The 18,986-nt window shown below is 33.7% G+C and overlaps 1 protein-coding gene across 1 annotated transcript; it reads left to right on the top strand.

Moving 5' to 3' along the window:
- The first annotated feature begins 3,527 nt into the window (after positions 1-3,527).
- Positions 3,528-7,088, top strand: LOC111394570 (endoglucanase 24-like). Its single transcript, XM_023020437.1, has 4 exons — positions 3,528-4,132; positions 5,440-5,739; positions 5,849-6,010; positions 6,178-7,088. Exons 1-4 carry the CDS (start codon positions 3,719-3,721, stop codon positions 6,778-6,780), a joined length of 1,479 nt encoding a protein of 492 aa, XP_022876205.1. The 5' UTR covers positions 3,528-3,718; the 3' UTR covers positions 6,781-7,088.
- The last annotated feature ends 11,898 nt before the right edge of the window (positions 7,089-18,986 follow it).

Raw genomic sequence — 18,986 nt, forward strand, 5'->3', positions numbered from 1 at the left:
TGAGAAAAGTTGCTTCCGGAGGAAGAGATGCAGAAACTAAATTTTGAAATCAAAGTAGAGGTCAAATATTTTTCACAAATAAAAAAATTCAATTCAAAATCTTGAATTATTAATAAAAACACTAAACCTTTGCAGCTAGTAATCTTCAATAATCACTCAATAACCTTCTAATCCACAAGTCTATTCGACTAAAAAAGAATAAAGATTGAACACAACAAGACTTCGTAATTTATACTAATTCTCGGCTTTTTGCATCTTGTGTGTGTATTGTGTTAAGCAAGTTTAAATTCATTTTATCATAAAACGACATACCTGATCATCCTCAGGGGCATAAATATATTTATTTTATCCTCGTATATAACATCAAAATACTACAGCATTGAGAGTCATATTTATTTTTACTTTTATTCTAGGTCCCTACTATAGTATAAGAGCCTTAATCTCCGAGTGAAGATCTTTTGGCTATTTTTTTGTTTTCAATTTTCAGATGTTGAAAGAGCATCTATAGCCTCTACAACCTTCTATTCGGGTTAGAAGAACATCCAGGAAGACTTGAGCAGTTGAAACAATATGGTGAGTTAAAACAATATGATGTTTTATTTATTTTCCTTATCGATAAAACTGAACATTGATGCAAATATTTTTCACAAGTGGAAAATTTTATTTTGATCGTACTAATGAAAATGGCAAAATGCAGCTAATATGGCACTAAATTTTCTTTGTAATTAACTTTAAAATTTTGTTTAAATATTTAATTTTCTTATCTTATAATATGATTATCAATATGTGTTGATCGCTGTTTTTATTTCTTTCATTTCTTTTTATTTCAATTTTTAAGTTCCACAATATAATGGATAACATTGGAGCAGCATGGGAAGGTGCTAATGATGCTTGCATTTCCATTTCTACAAAATGATTGAGACCAATTGTTTTTCCAACCATTGACAAGGTTGAATTTATGCCCTAAGTTTGCTAAGTATAATCTAGGATGGAAACATACTAAATCTTGTAAAAAATTTGCTTTGGTTTGAAGACTTTTATCAATGATATTGTACCAATTTTCGGCATGGAAATAAGGTCTTGAGAAGGATTGTGGATTTCTTTCCAAATCATCGCAATAATATATTTTTCTTGTTGAATATCTCTATTTTCTAATGTTCCGGAAATCTAATATTGGTTGATGCAGTTAGGATAGAAGTTCTCACAACCACCAATTAAAGATATGAACTATTTAAAAATAAGATCCATGCTGAGCATCCTTGACCTACAAAACTATGAGAAGAATTCTAAGAAAGGATTGTAATATACATATCATCTATAGAACATGTCAATCTTTAATTTTTTGCTTCATCTATCTATCTATGGTTTTATATCTTACTATTTTGATCTAGTTGAATTTCTCTACGTTAGTTTCCTTTCTTATTACAAATTCATTTATTTAGAGATAGATGGTTGAAAATCGGTTCAAACAATTATTAGTTCAAAATGTAATTAATGAGAATTCAACATATTTAATACACTAATATTACCTTGAAAATAACAAAGCCCGTGCATTGCACGGGCAGATGACTAGTATATATATAAGAGGGAGAGATATTGGAATACAAATTTGTTAATTTATTTACACGTTTCAAACTTTGAGATTCTCTTTCCTCCACTCATAATTTAACCACCTCTAAGAAACCTTTACACATCCATTTGCCATGTTATTTCCCCACTTACCCAACTAATATGAAAGATTCCCTCGGCTCCTTTATTTATCTCACATCACTTTACGATTTCTTCATTTCACATTTCATAACTTGTTCTCCTATATTTTTATTACTCATTTTCCTTCTATGTTCTGGTGTATCAAAGCAAGACAGACTCTGCAGAAGCATTTATAATATATTTTTTCAACACTTTTCATTTGGTTGAAACGCATTTGAAAGTTAAGGTAGGATACGACGTACAAGTGGTTTGTTCCCTTTAATTTTTGTTATTTCATATTGATAAATATTTTGTTAATGAAATGATGTGATATGACATATATGGTCATCCGATACTAATGATATGATATAATATGAGCTTTTACCGGTTATAAAGATATGATATGACGGTACGATTTATTTTGATATATGAATGATAAATATTATTCGGGATTGTACTAATATTCGTATCTTAGTGAGTATTCTCCATACTCACTCCTTTTTTCCTACCTTATAGGTTAGTATGGGTCGTGTCGGAGCACTACGGCTTGATGGTGTAGTGCCTCGTTTCATGGGACAAAAATCTAGAACTTAAGCACGTAACTTGTTTCTTTTAATTTGGTAGCAATAGACATTTATGTTTAACTAAATTCTTGAACATGCTTGGTAATAGGGGCGGAGCTACTCACTGGACTCCAATTTTTATCCTTTTTTTTAAATATTGGGTTTTATATTTATTTATAGTTCAGCTCGTACACTAATTTACCTCAATTCCTAGTGCACAATGACATTTTATGACTATTTTCCCTCGACAAGAAATTAAAAATTTTCTTTTAATCTGCCATCGTTTGAAATATTTTCAAATTTCATTTCTTTTCTAAAACTCACATTTCCTTCGGCCTTCAAATTTGCAGTAAAAACTTTCTTGATCATGTGATTTTTCTGTTTAATATTAGTTATTATAATTATGTGAATGTTGAATATTGGTAATATTTGTGATGGATTATTGAAATCTTGATTTCTACCAATTAGTTAAACAATTAGTGATGATTTTCTGGTGTTCTATCAATTTATAAAAATTAGTAGTTATTTTCTTATGAATTGATATTTAACTTTCACTTGTGGTTTATTTTAGTGTGAAATGTCAATGGAGAGATTCTTTAAAAGAAAATATTTCGTAGAAAATGTTGATGAGGAGATATCGAATAAAATGAATTTTGATGTTACACAACTTGCTACAAATCCTAAAATAAGAAATAAGATGATCATCTTATTATTGTTGTCACATTGTCATTTTTAGCATTTTCATATTATCATTAAAGCCATAACCAAAAATTTCGACCTTAACTAAATTTTGCCCGCACTGGACAAAATTCCTAACTCCGCCCTGCTTGGTAAATTGTAGTTGTCTACTTTCTAGTAAACTAAGTAGTTTTTAAGTTCCTTTAAATCTTAAGTTGTGTTTTGGAATTTTTTTTAGAACTAATATATGGTACGGTATTGTTAAAAGACCATGCATATACGTTTAACATTTGTAGAATACATTGTTGTTCCGTTAATTATATAAAAAGAATAAATGAACATTTATTAAACGAACGTATAAATGGATTTGGTGGCGACCTAAATTTGGGTCGTAACAATTAGATTTTGAAAATGAATTGAGGAATTTAATTGAATTGATAGGGGTGTTAGGATCTTTTTCAATGGTGAGAATGTTTTGGATAGTTGACATTATTTGTTTACTATATTTTAAAATTGAAGTTCATTTAACCAACAATTTAACCAAATATGGGTTATTTCACAAACTCCCCCTTTTTAATTTCCCCAACAAATTATGCACGCGCATTAATCTGCATTCAAAGATGTAACTGATATTACCACTCTATCAGTGATGTCGGCACCCATTCACTCCTCTTCCACTCTCTGCTTGCCCGCCATTATTCTGCAAATAAAAGCAGCCATAATGGCACGGAATTCCCCCATAATTAATCTCCATAACAACACTAAAAATTTATTCAAATAACCAAAGCATGATTGAATCCCATTTCACTCATATTTTTTCCATAATTCTACTCCTCGAATTTCAATTACTTGAGTCAAGCTACCATGATTACACCGACGCATTGTCTAAATCCATACTCTTCTTCGAAGGGCAGCGATCGGGGTACCTTCCACAGGACCAGCGAATTACATGGCGGGGAAATTCCGGCCTCGGCGATGGGTGGATGGTTAATACAAACTTGACCGGCGGTTATTATGACGCCGGAGATAATGTCAAATTTGGGTTTCCGATGGCATTTACGACCACAATGCTGGCTTGGAGTGTGATTGAATTCGGGGAAAACATGCCGGCGTCGGAGTTGAGAAATGCTTTGCTTTCGATTAAATGGGCGACGGATTATCTTCTCAAAACTGTTTCTCAACCAAATCGCATTTTTGTTCAGGTACCAACCACTATAAATTTTGCGGGTTTTAAAATGTAAGGAACTCTGTCTAGTCCGTTTGCTAAACTAATCCCCTGTTTGGTTTAGCTAAAAATTGTAGTAGATTTTGATAATATAAAAATAATAATAATAAATAAATAAATAAAATAAAATAAAAATCTAGTGAAATATATGGATGAAAAGCTGATAAAGTTGTGGGCTCAACGAAATAAGTTGAAAATAAATTGTAGGAAACGAGTGCCAAATAGAGGCGTAATGTAATGGTTAGTTGTAGAATGTGGTGCGAAGGAACTTCTTTTGGAAAAGCCAACAATTACTCGAGTTCAGATACTGTACGGCATGCTTTGTTAACCTAATTTTGGTAGATATTGTAAGACTTTGTCCATATTGGTGTTTTAATTAGTGCCTTAAATTGTACAATGTTGTCTATTATCTATAGAAGACTGCTATATGTGGCCCTGGCCAAGCAGCTTTTCATTATCTCTATCATATTGTATTGTTCATTGTCCTTATTTTTTTACAAATTTCTGTTAAAATTAATTTGATACATATGAAGAGTGATCATGTGGGGAACTTCTTGTGGTTCAAGATTATTTGAACTAACCCTGCAGCTTAGAAGGAAACTAGGAAAGATACTTGGTTGAGGATTGTCCTTGTCTGGAAACTGGGGCCAATGGCCATGATTTTGTCAAGTTTGTCTGTTCTGGACATTTTGGGTCCCTCTAATAAAATTACAGTGTGTGTGTGAAGCCCAACTTAAAGGAAAGCCACTTGCTTCATCCTATTTAGCTAAGTATGCAGTAAACTTGAACCAATTTATGGGTTGGAGTTTGTCTAAAAAGTGTAAAATATTTTGCTGTGGCGGAAGAATTTTTAGAAGTGCTAGTCTGTCGGAGTGATGTACTCGATAAATTTACTTATTAGTGAATTCTGGTGTATGATTTATCTGCCATGAACTAAATCTATTGTTGACTTGACACGCAGCAGAGCTCGATAAACTATGGGATGTAGTTGAGCTCAAACGAAGGTATTCAGCAATGACAACCGTTATAGTTTCTTTGGGAATTTATATATAATTCTGGATGCTGGCTAATGAAATCTTTCAAGTTTCAATGATATGTAAAGAACGGATTGGAGTCAGTTTTGAAAATCATCACTATATTTTCTTTATGTTGTCTAAAAAAGCTTGTGAGTTCATAGATTTTTTGAACCATGACTCTAGGATAGCAAATAGGTTGGCATGTGAGGCCGCGAGAGTCATTATCCACTGAATCGATTTATTAAATTATTTTAGTTCCATTTTCCAGGTTGGTGATCCAAATATAGACCATAACTGCTGGGAAAGGTCAGAAGATATGGACACTGCTCGAACTGTGTACACGGTGGATGCTCCAAATCCGGCCTCTGATGTTGCTGGTGAGACTGCTGCTGCTTTGGCTGCCTCATCCATTGCATTTAGATCATCTGATCCAGGTTACGCTGAGACACTTCTGCAAACTTCCAAGAGGGTATTCAATTTTGCAGATAGTTATCGTGGGGCTTATAGTGATAATTCGAATATCAGGGAAGGTGTCTGCCCGTTTTATTGCAATTTTGATGGATATCAAGTAAGCATTCTCCTTCTCACAAGTTTTTCTATTAATGTAAATTGCATCATTAACACGCGTATCTAGCTCTATTTATCTGTTTATGTATTGATTATATTTCAAATAACAGGATGAATTACTGTGGGGTGCGGCGTGGCTGAGAAGAGCCTCTCAGGATGATTCTTACCTCAATTACCTACAAAACAATGGCAAAACATTAGGTGCTGATGAGAATATTAATGAGTTCGGATGGGACAACAAGCATGCTGGTCTTAATGTTCTCATTTCTAAGGTATTTAAACCATATTATTGGTATTCAAACGCAATTATTGGTGAAGTGGAATATGCATTGCTCGTTCTCTTTAGTATAAGTAAGAAGAAAATATTTAATACTGTTTAGAAAGCATGCTCTAAACGAACATTGTGCCGTTTCCAAAAGTGATCTGAATATTGTTGCAGGAAGTCTTGGAATGGAGCATGTACTCTCTTCAGTCATACAAAGCATCAGCAGATAGCTTCATGTGTACACTGATACCCAAGTCTTCATCCTCCCACGTAGAGTTCACTCCGGGTGGTCTCATATATAGGCCTGGTGGAAGCAACCTACAACATGCCACTACCATATCTTTTCTCTTGCTTGTTTATGCCAATTATATAGAGAGGTTTTCTCAGACTATAAACTGCAGTAGCATTACCGTTAGTCCAACAATGCTCCGCGAAACAGCCAAGAGACAAGTTGATTACATTCTTGGCGATAATCCTAAAGGATTGTCCTACATGGTTGGGTATAGTAATTACTACCCACAAAGGATACATCATCGCGGCTCATCACTTCCTTCCATCAAAGATCATCCCGAATTCATAGGGTGCAAGGATGGTTCGATTTACTTTAACTCATCAAACCCTAATCTGAATGTATTAGTTGGGGCCGTGGTGGGTGGACCTGGAGAAGATAATGCTTATGAGGATGATCGAGTTGATTTTCGAAAGTCTGAGCCCACGACTTACATCAACGCACCATTTGTTGGAGTACTTGCATATTTTGTGGGCACTTCTAGTTAAAATTAGAATACATCACAATTTATGTTGGTTAGGGGAAAAAGAATGTATCTCATCTTATGCTAAGCAAAGAATGAAGAGGCTGATTCTAGGAGGGGATAACTCCAATAGCTCATTGTATCATTATGTTGAAAGTGATAGTGGAAGGTCCAATTTAACCCCTAAAATCTTCATTTTGCTTCAGATTTTAGTGGGGCAAATATGGAAAACTATCATTTTGTTATTTTTATATTTTCCATTATATCTGTGAGATTAGCAGATATAATAATTTGTCCATTTAAAGAACCTGTGTTCTTCAGTTGGTGATTTGATTTCCTTTTCTTCTTAGTGCAATTTACGAACCCAAAGAAATCGATTAAATAAATATTTTTCGTTGTCATTTCAAACCATAAGTTGCACTAAATAGTAATGGTATATTCTTACAAGTATAAAATTTTGAGGGCAATCAAACTCAAGTCTCAATTCATTTCAAGGGTTGATTGAATATCATCTTGTAATAACAGAGTCAGCCATTGTTACTTGTTACATGCTCAAAAGTCTCTTTATCGTCAACCTTATTGGTATAAAATCTTGAAATTCATTCTGCAATTTAGCCGGCAGTAAAACATAAGCGGACGTCCCTTTCTGCTAGAGCTTCATGGGTGCTAGCGTATGTCCCATTCTCTAAAGCACTACCTCGAATTACTAAGTTGAAAAGAGAGCGGGTAGGTTATACAGAAAAGTTACTCTATTCAATCTCGTGAGATAACAACAATTGATAATTTATGTCTAGATTATGTCAACGTCAAGTTATTTTTTCACTTAAACTTCCAACAAATTACGACTGAATGATTTGAATTAAATTCATAATCTAATTAAAATTAGGAAACAAGAGGAACAAATGTTTATTAGAAGGAGGAACATTGAGTTCACATATCACCTACTATGGAGTGTTGGCATTAATGGATGCAAAGTACCTATTTGTACATAACCTATTACATTTATTGGTTTGCCATATGAGAGTTGCTATTTGTACAGAAAAATGTAATGTCAGAATTCATGGAGATGACACTTGACAGTTTTCTATTGGATAATGGTAAAATGTAAAAATAGATAGGCCAAACAGATGCTGCACAACTGTATCTGTATTAATTTTGGCATCAATATTTCTGTACAAGGGTAATTGCTGTTGCCATATTTATATGGCCTGCACTTTTCATGAATTTATTGTTACTACCGTACTGGTACCCACATACTTTCATTTCTAATTTTGCTTAATTTTCAGTGTATTTTTTTTTATATATTAAACATTGTGAGTTGGCACTAATATAAGTAAAAACAATAGAGAAAAATAAATTATTTAATCGTTATGACAATTGAATTTTATACACTTATTTGAGCCTCTAAACTTGATTATATATTGATTAATTGAGCATATCTCTACATAATTTAGGTTAAAATATGTTAACTGTAAGTAAATCCCTGGCTTGGATGCATTTGTATGCAATAAGCATGAGAATGGCATGTTGAAGATTAAAATGGAGTTGATTCAAAGTAATTGATGATCAGTCAGATTGGAATTGATCATTATGAAGTACTAAGAGAGCAAACGGAAGAAATTCACAAGTTTTGAAAGTTAAAACCATTATTTGAAAAGTTTGGAGACTTTATAAGTGTGATTTTACACACTTATTTGAGCCACAAAACAAGATTATTTCTTGATAAATAAAGTGAAATATGACTTAATTCTGTTAAATCTTGTCTTGTAGGACTATATCGATGGATGTAACGGAATTCAAGAGAAAAGATGCCAAAAAAGGCCAAAATGAAAGAAGACGAAAGTTTAGAGACTAAAGTGCAAATAACCAAAGGTTGAACCAAAAGGCGGATCGAGAACGCCTGGGGAAGAAAAGGAATCCTATTGGGGACGATTTTACACCGTAATCAAGAAGAGAAACACGAAGATGGAGGAGATTATAAGCCAATTCATACACCAGTAATGTCGTTTCTTACAACTATTATATATTTTGTTATTTTCTCCATGTTAGACTAAGTTTTCATATGCTAGGAGATCAATGAACTTCGTGATGTAATTTTTAATTTCCAATTTTTGCAAATTTGACATTGAAACACATTTTTTGAATTTTGAATTATTTATATACAATCAATTGCTTCAATAATTATGTGCTCGTAATTGTATGAATGTGATGACTTATTTCATGCATTCGAGAAAAAGTGAATGAGTTCGGTAGGGTATAAATCGTCGTAGGATCCGATAAGGGATAAAGATATACCCTTCTACCTTGTGTGAATTTTTAAGTGCTCATAATATTACATGCATTCTTGTAAACTTGCACTCATCATAGAGATATAGGCTGATAAGATATGAGAATATGTTCAACTTTACTCGAGCGAGATTGTTGAATAGATTTAGGAGCAGTGGTTCTTCAAAATAACAACGTGTTGTCAATTTGTGAAACTAGAGTTAAAAGTGGACATTGCTTGGAGATTCGCGATCCTAGTGCGATTCATATTCATTGATATCACTAATTTTGCATTCAACATTAGTTCTGCATTCAAATTCACTTGAGTCATACATATTTGCATATTAGGTTAAAATTAGGGTTAATCCAAGTTATCAAATCTTGTTCTATAATTAGGTTTCGGTTAAGGTCAATTTAGATAGAATTAAGCTACTCAATCTTTATGGAAGCATTCAACATTAGTTCTGCATTCAAATTCACTTGAGTCATACATATTTGCATATTAGGTTAAAATTAGGGTTAATCCAAGTTATCAAATCTTGTTCTATAATTAGGTTTCGGTTAAGGTCAATTTAGATAGAATTAAACTACTCAATCTTTATGGAATGACTTTCGAACTCAAATTTTTCATTTTATTACTTGTCGCGAACGTACACTTGCGGGTTTAGATCGAAATATTATTTTTGTGAACAAGACTTAATTGTAAACTTTCAAAACTTTCATTGGATTAATTATAGATGACTATGGAGAATGAAGATTAAAATGGTTTAAAGTTAAGGGACAAAAACTGCAAATAGGAAGGGACTCAAAATACTCTCTCTCTCTCTCTCTCTCTCTCTCTCTCTCTCTCTCACACACACACACATATCTATATATATTGCAAAATATTGGAAACACTGCATTTCAAGTTCCTAAATCAATAGATGAAGAGTATCCTAGCAATAGCAAAACAACGGGTATTTCGTTTTGTCTGTTGATTAGATAATATAAACCCCTTACCCTCTACGAAAATATAACAAAGCCCCTATCTGGTGTAGATCAAAATACACCAAACAGACAAGATACCAAAGAAGGCATATGTAGTATTTACTTAAACTCCATTTGATCAATCATCCGACAACTTCCTTTCCTTGCAACCTCACTGAAAATCAAAACCGAAAAATGAAAATGCTAATTATAAATTTGAAACCTATGAAGATTTAGAAAATGTAATTTTGGTACTTATCACCTTAATGCCATTTGAGCAACTCTTCGTTAAAAGTGTTACACCTAGAAAATAGCACTTTCAATTCTCATTTGGGCCAGATCAATGAATTAGTCTCATATAATTTTCTCTCACTTTATTTTCTTCAATTAAGGTCCAAAACCTATTTGAAAAATTGGACTTAATTTACGTCATCGCCCACCGAAGGTTGTTCGGCATAAAATTCAACAACTCTCCATCTTAATGTCAAAGAAACTTTGTACAAAAGAACTAAATCTCCTTGTCCCCTTTTCTCAGCATTTTGCTCATACCTACGAATAAGAGTAATCGAAGTTAGTCTCAACTCTACGAACAATCCAATAAAATTGGAACTTACTAACCTCTATCAATACTCAAGAGATCCAAACAACTCTTAAACTTAACCAAAGGAAAGACTTTAGCATTCACATCTGAGTAAATATATAACAAAAACATATTTTTAAGCTTTGCTTCATCCTGTGACACAACATCTCAAATAAATGCATCCTGGCGTCTATATATTTAATGCGTTCGTGAAAATGGCCAACTGACTATCAAAGAATACATTCACATTACCATCTAAAATACACAGTTCATTTAGAAGACCTTAAGCGAAAAAGACTCTTTAATGGATTCTTTGTCAACTATATACTCAGTCTCGATTGTGGATAGTGCAACTATATGCTATAACTACAATTTCAAACTCACACGCGCATCACACGAAGTGAACACATAGGATCGAGTTGATTTCCTATTATCTTTATCCCTTGCATAATTTGCATTTACAAATTCTTTCAATTTTACATAGTGTATTGCTTCTAAACGCAAGACCCGTATTACAAATTTTCCTTAGATAACTATGTACCTATTTCAATGCTTCCCAGTGATCAAGATTAGACATTGTCAAGAATTGATATATACATCAGCCTCCAGCTCAGTTGACAACAAATCACAGTATCAGCACTTGTTCATCCTTGCTGTCTCATCTTCCGTTTCACCAGAATACTGCCACTCTGATTTTTGTTATCAATATATTCCTAACATATTCCATAATTTAAGGAACTAACTTACAGCTGTAGAAATCTAGAATATTCTTTTGTACACTCCCTTGTATTATATATTTACTGATGTTGAAGCAATGAAATATAATGTAAATTTCCATTCAACATTTTTCTGAATTTCCAACTTGGTATCGGAGCCAATTCATGGTCAACACTGGTAATACACCACAAAGCACTGAACCCAACTCTACTCCTGTATTAACCTCAAGCAATACTGTTGCTCCAATGCAGGGAAGCAACCATCTCTCACCCCTTGGTGTGAATCTGACCCAAGTAGTGTCAGTCAAGCTTGACAAAAACAATTTCCTGCTATGGCAAAATATGATTCTGCCTATCATTCGTGGACACAACCTTGAAGGCTATATTCTGGGGACAAAGGTGTGCCCTCAAGAATTTATTGGCACTCAAGTTACTGGTGAAGCTGGAGCCAGTGTTGAAATGACCAAAAATCCAGAATATAATCAATGGATGTCAACAAACCAACTTCTAATGGGATGGCTCTACTCTTCAATGACTCCTGATATAGCCATGAGAATCATGGGTGCCACCAACTCCAATGAATTGTGGACTGCCATAAAGGAGGGCTATGGAGTTCAAAACAGGTCCAGGATAACATTTCTTACTAGTGAGCTTCAGAAATCAAGGAAAGGAACCATGAGCATTGACCAATATTTGAACAAAGTGAAGCTGATTGCAGATAATCTTGAAATTGCTGGCAAAACTATTCCTCAATCTGATCGGTAACTCAGGTCTTGGCTGGTTTAGATGAAGAATATACACCAATTGTTGTTCAAATTAATAGCAGAGATCACATCTCTTGGGGAGAACTACAATCAACACTTATGACTTTTGAAAGCAGACTTGAACACCTCAACACAGTCAAGAATGAGATGGCAGGGATCAACCTTGATCAAACATCAGCAAAATTTTCTCAAATATCAGGCCCCAATCATCAACACATCAGATACTACAGGCCAGGTATTGGTGGAAGACCTTCAAGTTTCAATAATTTCAGAAGTGGAAGAAGAGGCAGAAACAGGATGGAAATTTTAATGTTGGTGACAGACCTATATGCCAAGTGTGTGGTAAGATTGGACATAAGGCTAACATTTGCAATTTTTGATATGATGAAAGATACACTGGAACACATCCAAACCAGAGGATTAACTACAGCCCTTCACCAACAGCACTCATAGCATCTCCCAGCACCTTGAATGATCCTGCCTGGTTTGCTGATACAGGATCTAGTAACCACATCACTGCTGAAAAGGAAAACATTCTGCAGTCAATGAATACACTGGTAAGGAGAAAATCATGGTTGGAAATGGAAACAAGTTGCACATTTCACACTATGGTATAACTCACATCCCAAGTTTAAATGATAGATCACTTGTGTTAAACAAACTACTTCATGTTCCTGAGATTAAGAAAAATCTTATCAGTGTTTCACAGTTAACATCTGACAATCAAGTTTATATGGAATTTCATTCTAATTGTTGTTTTGTTAAGGACAAGCTAACGGGGGAAGTAATGCTGCAAGGGAAGCTTAAAGAAGGGTTGTATCAAATGGATTTTCCTCTCCAAAACACCAAGTGTCACTCTAAGAAGTTAGCTCTCTCTAATAAACTCTGATGCATCCTATCCTCTACCAGTCCTAGTCAAGAGTCTAGTTAAGAGTCTTTAAATTCCCAAATTGATGTATGGCACAAGAGGCTTGGACATCCATCCAGTCAAGTGGTGTCTCAAGTGCTCAAAACTTGTAATCAAAAGTTCAAAGAAAATGAAATCAAATCATTCTGTGATGCCTGACAACTTGGCAAAGCTCATCTACTACCTTTTTCCTTATCCACCTCACATGCCAAATCACCTTTAGAACTAATACACACAGATGTGTGGGGACAAGCACCCATTCAATCAACTTCAGGCTTCAAATACTACATAACCTTTTTAGATGATTTCAACAGATTTACATGGATTTATCCTCTAAAAAAAAATCTGAAGCACTAAATGTGTTCATTTAATTCAAGAAACTAGTTGAAAACAAGTTTGCAAGCAAAATAAAAACTCTACAAGCTGACTGGGGAGGAGAATATAGAACATTCACAAACTTCTTAACACAAGAAGGGATCGAATTTAGACACCCCTGTCCTTACACATCAGCTCAAAATGGGAGAATAGAGAGAAAACACAGGCACATAACTGAAATAGGCCTAACCCTCTTAGCTCAAGCTAAATTGCCCTTGAAATATTGGTGGGAATCATTTCAGACTGCCACTTATCTCATAAATAGGATGCCTACACCTACCCCCAAAATGCAATCCCCTTTCCAAACCTTACATAAAAAGGAAGCTGATTATAAGGCACTAAGGATCTTTGGGTGTGCTTGCTATCCTTGTTTGAGACCTTACCAAAAACATAAGTTCACCTTTCACTCTACAAAATGTGTTTTCCTTGGTTACAGTGAATCTCATAAAGGTTACAAATGTCTGAATTCAGCAGGAAAAATATACATCTCAAGGCATGTTGTATTCAATGAACTGGAGTTTCCATTTGAGTCCTTGTTTTTTGTTCAAAACCAGTCTAAGTCTGAAGAACTTGAAACAATTGTATCATACTTCCAATTTCCCTTAAACAACTCAAATCCTACTTCAAGTCCTGTTGATACAACTCATCTTGAAGCAACCCATGCTGTGCATTACTCACTTCCTGGCTCAAGTGAAAGTGTGGATAATAGTGAGGAGGATAACAGCAATGAAAGGTCTTTAAGAGATGTTGATGAACAAAGTGTTGAAACAGAAGTTGAACTACCTCAGAATAATGAAAGGCTTGAATCAGATTACATAAGTCATCAGCTACCTGCTAGTGATGAGCCTGAACAGAGCAATCAACAAAGAGCAAGCAATCAAATAGAGCATCCTATGATCACCAGGGGGAAGGCTGGAGTGTTTAAACCCAAGGTTTATTTGGGAAAATCAATTGAAAACAATCATGAACCATTAGAACCTAAAAGTGTGAATGAAGCTATGATGAATAAGGATTGGAAGAAAGCTATGGAGGAAGAATTCAATGCTCTAATAAAAACCAAAACCTGGAAACTTGTGCCTCCATCACCGGCCTACAACATAGTAGGGAACAAGTGGGTTTTCAGAATAAAACGAAACATAGATGGATCTATTCAGAGGCTCAAAGCAAGGCTGGTGGCCAAAGGTTTTCATCAAGCTCCTGGAATCGATTTATATGAAACCTTTAGTCCAGTCATCAAAGTATCAACCTTGAGAACTATACTCACTTTGGCAGTCTCGAAGGAATGGACAATCAGGCAAGTTGGCATCAACAATGCCTTCTTAAACGGCGAGCTTGAAGAGGTGGTATATATGAGTCAACCAGAGGGATTTATAGATAAGTCAAAACCCAGTCATGTATGCAAGCTTGAAAAAGCACTCTATGGATTGAAGCAGGCACCTAGAGCCTGGTATGACAAGTTGAAAACAACACTGTTAAGCTGGAAGTTCAAGCAATCAATAGCAGATACATCACTGTTTTACTTCAAGAAGGAAAGCCAAATAATTTTTGCACTTATCTATGTTGACGATATTGTTGTGACAGGATATGATGCTGAGCTATTACAGGGATTCATAAATGAATTGACAAAAAATTTGCTCTGAAAGATATGGGACAACTTCATACCTTTCTTGGAGTTGAAGTAGTGTGGCATGATTCAGGACTTCACCTTACACAAACAAGATACATTGCTGAGCTGCTTAAGAAGTTTGAGTTGCAAAATCTGAAGCCTTGTCCTACTCCTATTCTTGCCGGCAAAACCATGTCAAAGGCTGATGGCGAAGTGTTGAAGAATCCCTCAATTTACAGGAGTGCAGTAGGAGGATTGCAATACCTCACACACACCAGGCCTGACATTACTTTTGCTGTAAATAAACTGAGCCAATTTCTGCAATCACCAACTTCTACACATTGGCAGGCAGTAAAGAGGGTGTTGAGATACCTTAAAGGAACAATGAATCAAGGGCTATGGATACAAAGAAGTGACAGATTAAACCTGACCGGATACTCAGATGCAGATTGGGCCTCCTATCCAGATGACAGGAGATCAACAGCAGGCTATTGCATTTATTTAGGAGACAACCTGGTAGCCTGGTCATCAAAGAAACAGCATGTAGTTTCCAGATCGAGTACAGAGTCAGAGTATAGAGCTCTTGCATCAGCAACTTCAGAAATTGCTTGGATTCAATCGCTATTCAAAGAACTTGAACTACCACAAGTGACGACTCCAGTTTTATGGTGTGACAACATGGGTGCAGGAGCCTTAGCAGCAAATCCAGTATACCATGCCAGAACGAAGCACATTGAATTGGACATTCATTTTATCAGAGACAAGGTTCTTGGAAAGGAGCTAGAAGTGAAATATGTGCCTTCTTCTGATCAAATTGCAGACTTATTGACCAAAGGCCTCACTCACTCAAGATTTTTGTTCTTGAAAGACAAGCTAGGAGTTACTTCAGTACCGTCCAGCTTGAAGGGGGGTGTCAAGAATTGATATATACATCAGCCTCCAGCTCAGTTGACAACAAATCACAGTATCAGCACTTGTTCATCCTTGTTGTCTCATCTTCCGTTTCACCAGAATACTGCCACTCTGATTTCTGTTATCAATATATTCCTAACATATTCCATAATTTAAGGAACTAACTTACAGCTGTAGAAATCTAGAATATTCTTTTGTACACTCCCTTGTATTATATATGTACTGATGCTGAAGCAATGAAATATAATGTAAATTTCCATTCAACATTTTTCTGAATTTCCAACTGACATAAACCTGGTAAGTGTACTCCCAACAAATACTAGGTCAGACCTTGAATACACCATCAAATACATAATAGATCTCATAGTTTTTCGAAAAGGATCCTACTCATGTATTTTAATTATTCATTATTAGAATGTGATTGTTCTTGAGATAAAATAAAATGATTTACTAAAGGCAATACAATAGGTTTTACATTCATGCTGCCAATCTTTTTCAAAAAATTTAATATCAGCTTGTTTGAGCCCTATTATTTAGAAAGAACCCCATAATCTAGAAAAAAATGCATTTTTCTATAGTATTTTGACATCATTTCAACTACACATTTTTCAATAAAATAATATTACACGAAAATTCAAAACTTTTCCTTATTATTTAACCTCACATTTCCCATCAATACACTATTCAAAAGTTCATTTTTCTTCCAAAATGGAGCTCAAACAAGGGCTATATAAGGAGTTCGATATAAAACAACAACAAAATTGACCTATCTCACATTATTTCCATACCTAGGATTCTTTCCAAAACCTTTTCATCAAATTCACAATTCAATGAAATTTTTATCTCATTTATTAACATCGTCGAACAACCAATCAAGAATATATCATAACAAGAACATAGTCCCTTTTCATCTTTACTATGTTGATAATATAAGGAATGATCAAATTTATTTCTTTTAAAGTCAATAATAAGAACGATTGAATCACATCTTTTATATTACTGTCAAAGCGTCCGTTTTAAACCATATAAGGACCTTTTATATGAAAACATATATGCTCATGTTTTAATTATATATAAACCTAACGGTTTTGCATAGAAATCTTTCTTCAAGCTTACCCTGTAAAAATATAGTTTTCCCTCAAATTGTTGAAATTCGGGACTTCAAATTATATAACTAATACAAACATGATCCTAGTAATAGTATACTTAATAATCGACGAAAAGTTTCATTATAATCAATTCCTTCCTTTATATTTTTCAGATTTTTGTAATTTTCTCACTATGAATCTTTGGCGTATGCTCATCAACTAGTCCAACATTTTTTTTTTGGCACATTTATGTTTTTGTCTATTTCTTAATTTATGAGAGACTTCACTAATGCCCATAATTACATGTCCATTTCGCTTAAAAGTCTAATTTCATGCTGAATAGATGGATTAACAACATATTTGACACACAATATTGGACAAAAATAATAATAATAATAATAATAATAATAATAATAATAATAATAATAATAATAATAATAATAATAATAATAATAATAATAATAATAATAATTATCAAAATTTATTGTCTTTAATTACTCGCGTTGAATATAGCATGCCAAGAAACACAAAATGTCCCAAAGATTTCAAGCTTGTGGACAGAACCTATTAAATTTCACTCTTTTTATGCTTGGAAATCAAAGCAATCATCCTTTAAATTCTAGAATTAAATTATGTTTGCCTCATTTTATAAATTGATTATGAACACTCATATCACATTTTTACATATATTTAGAAATATCAATAAGTACTAATAACTTATTCATCACTAATTTCTATATATTTACTATTTAAATTGTATATAAATACTTCCCAAGCATGGTTTGTCAAGTAAAGTCCTATTTTATTGTTTCATAAAGTTTGATGTTATTTTGGAAAATATCAAATGGATAAAATATTGTTTTATTGGAAAGAAGTTCTCATTTGGCCATTATTTGAAAATGATTTTTGATTCACACTCATTTTTCAACAATATGAAATAAATAAATAAAATTCACGTTACCACATGACTTTTCTTTTTTTACCAAACATTATTCAAAAAATAATTTTTGAACAAGCTCTTAATTTTAATTTAAATTCTGATATTTCCATAATCTATATGGATCAACAAAAATCTATCATGAAAAATTTGATACAATGAATAAAACTATTTGTACAATGATTGTTGACAATTTATATATGTGTTGTCAAGATCTTGTTGGTTGATTTAAAAAATAATTTTCAAAATGGATGATATAGATTTTGCTAATTCACGATTGTCGACAAAAGTTGTCAATCATAGTTATACATGTAGCATGGTTCTTGATACAATTGAGGTTTTTGGAAATTGGATGTGGTTATGTGATGTGGCATGTGGGGCTAGGCAAAAATCAATCTAAATCGCTCAAAAAGATCAACCCAATCCAAACCGACCGATTTGGATTTGTTTTTAAGTTCAATTGAGTTGGGTTGAATTGAAAAATTAAATTTCAGGTTGAATTGGGTTGGTTGGGTCTCGGGTTATGGATTAAAACCCAATTTAACCCAACCCAACCCAATCCAATGAATTAAAAAAATTAATTCCTAGAACGAAAAAATCTAAATAAACACAATTGTGGAGACAACAGAAAATTTTGGAATATACAAATGTCCCCTTTTTATATAGGTTGATTGGTACGAATTCTATGTACAAAATAATTTAACGATAAACTAAAAATTAAAGACCTGATAATAAAATAAATAAATCCCAAAAAAAAATTATAAAAAGAAAATGCTTTATAGTTTCAAATTTATTTATAAATTAATTTTAGGAAAGAATTTCTCATATAGATTAAAAATAACGGAGATCTTCAAGTGGTTTCAAAGTTTAAAAATTGTTCAAATTCAACAAAAAAATAATCATATCCAACTTGAAATGGGCCCAAGCCCAAACCGATCAACCCAACCCAAGCTTAATCGATTTGGGTTAAGTTGGATTTAAACTAGTAATTGGGTTGGGTTGATTTGATTTTAGATCAATTTGACCATATTGGGTTGGATTTGGGTTTGATTACCCAGCCTACGTGGATTGGAATAACCTTTAAATTGGTAAAATTGCAGACATCCATCGGCAAA

The sequence above is a fragment of the Olea europaea genome, chromosome 5 (genome assembly GCF_002742605.1).
Source record: "Olea europaea var. sylvestris chromosome 5, O_europaea_v1, whole genome shotgun sequence".
Classification (NCBI taxonomy): Eukaryota; Viridiplantae; Streptophyta; class Magnoliopsida; order Lamiales; family Oleaceae; genus Olea; species Olea europaea.

Coding starts and splice junctions, on each gene's coding strand:
- LOC111394570 (XM_023020437.1), top strand. CDS start 3,719: ATGATTGAATCCCATTTCACTCATATTTTTTCCATAATTCTACTCCTC. Junction 5,740..5,848: donor GCAATTTTGATGGATATCAA/GTAAGCATTCTC, acceptor TTCAAATAACAG/GATGAATTACTGTGGGGTGC. Junction 6,011..6,177: donor TTAATGTTCTCATTTCTAAG/GTATTTAAACCA, acceptor ATATTGTTGCAG/GAAGTCTTGGAATGGAGCAT.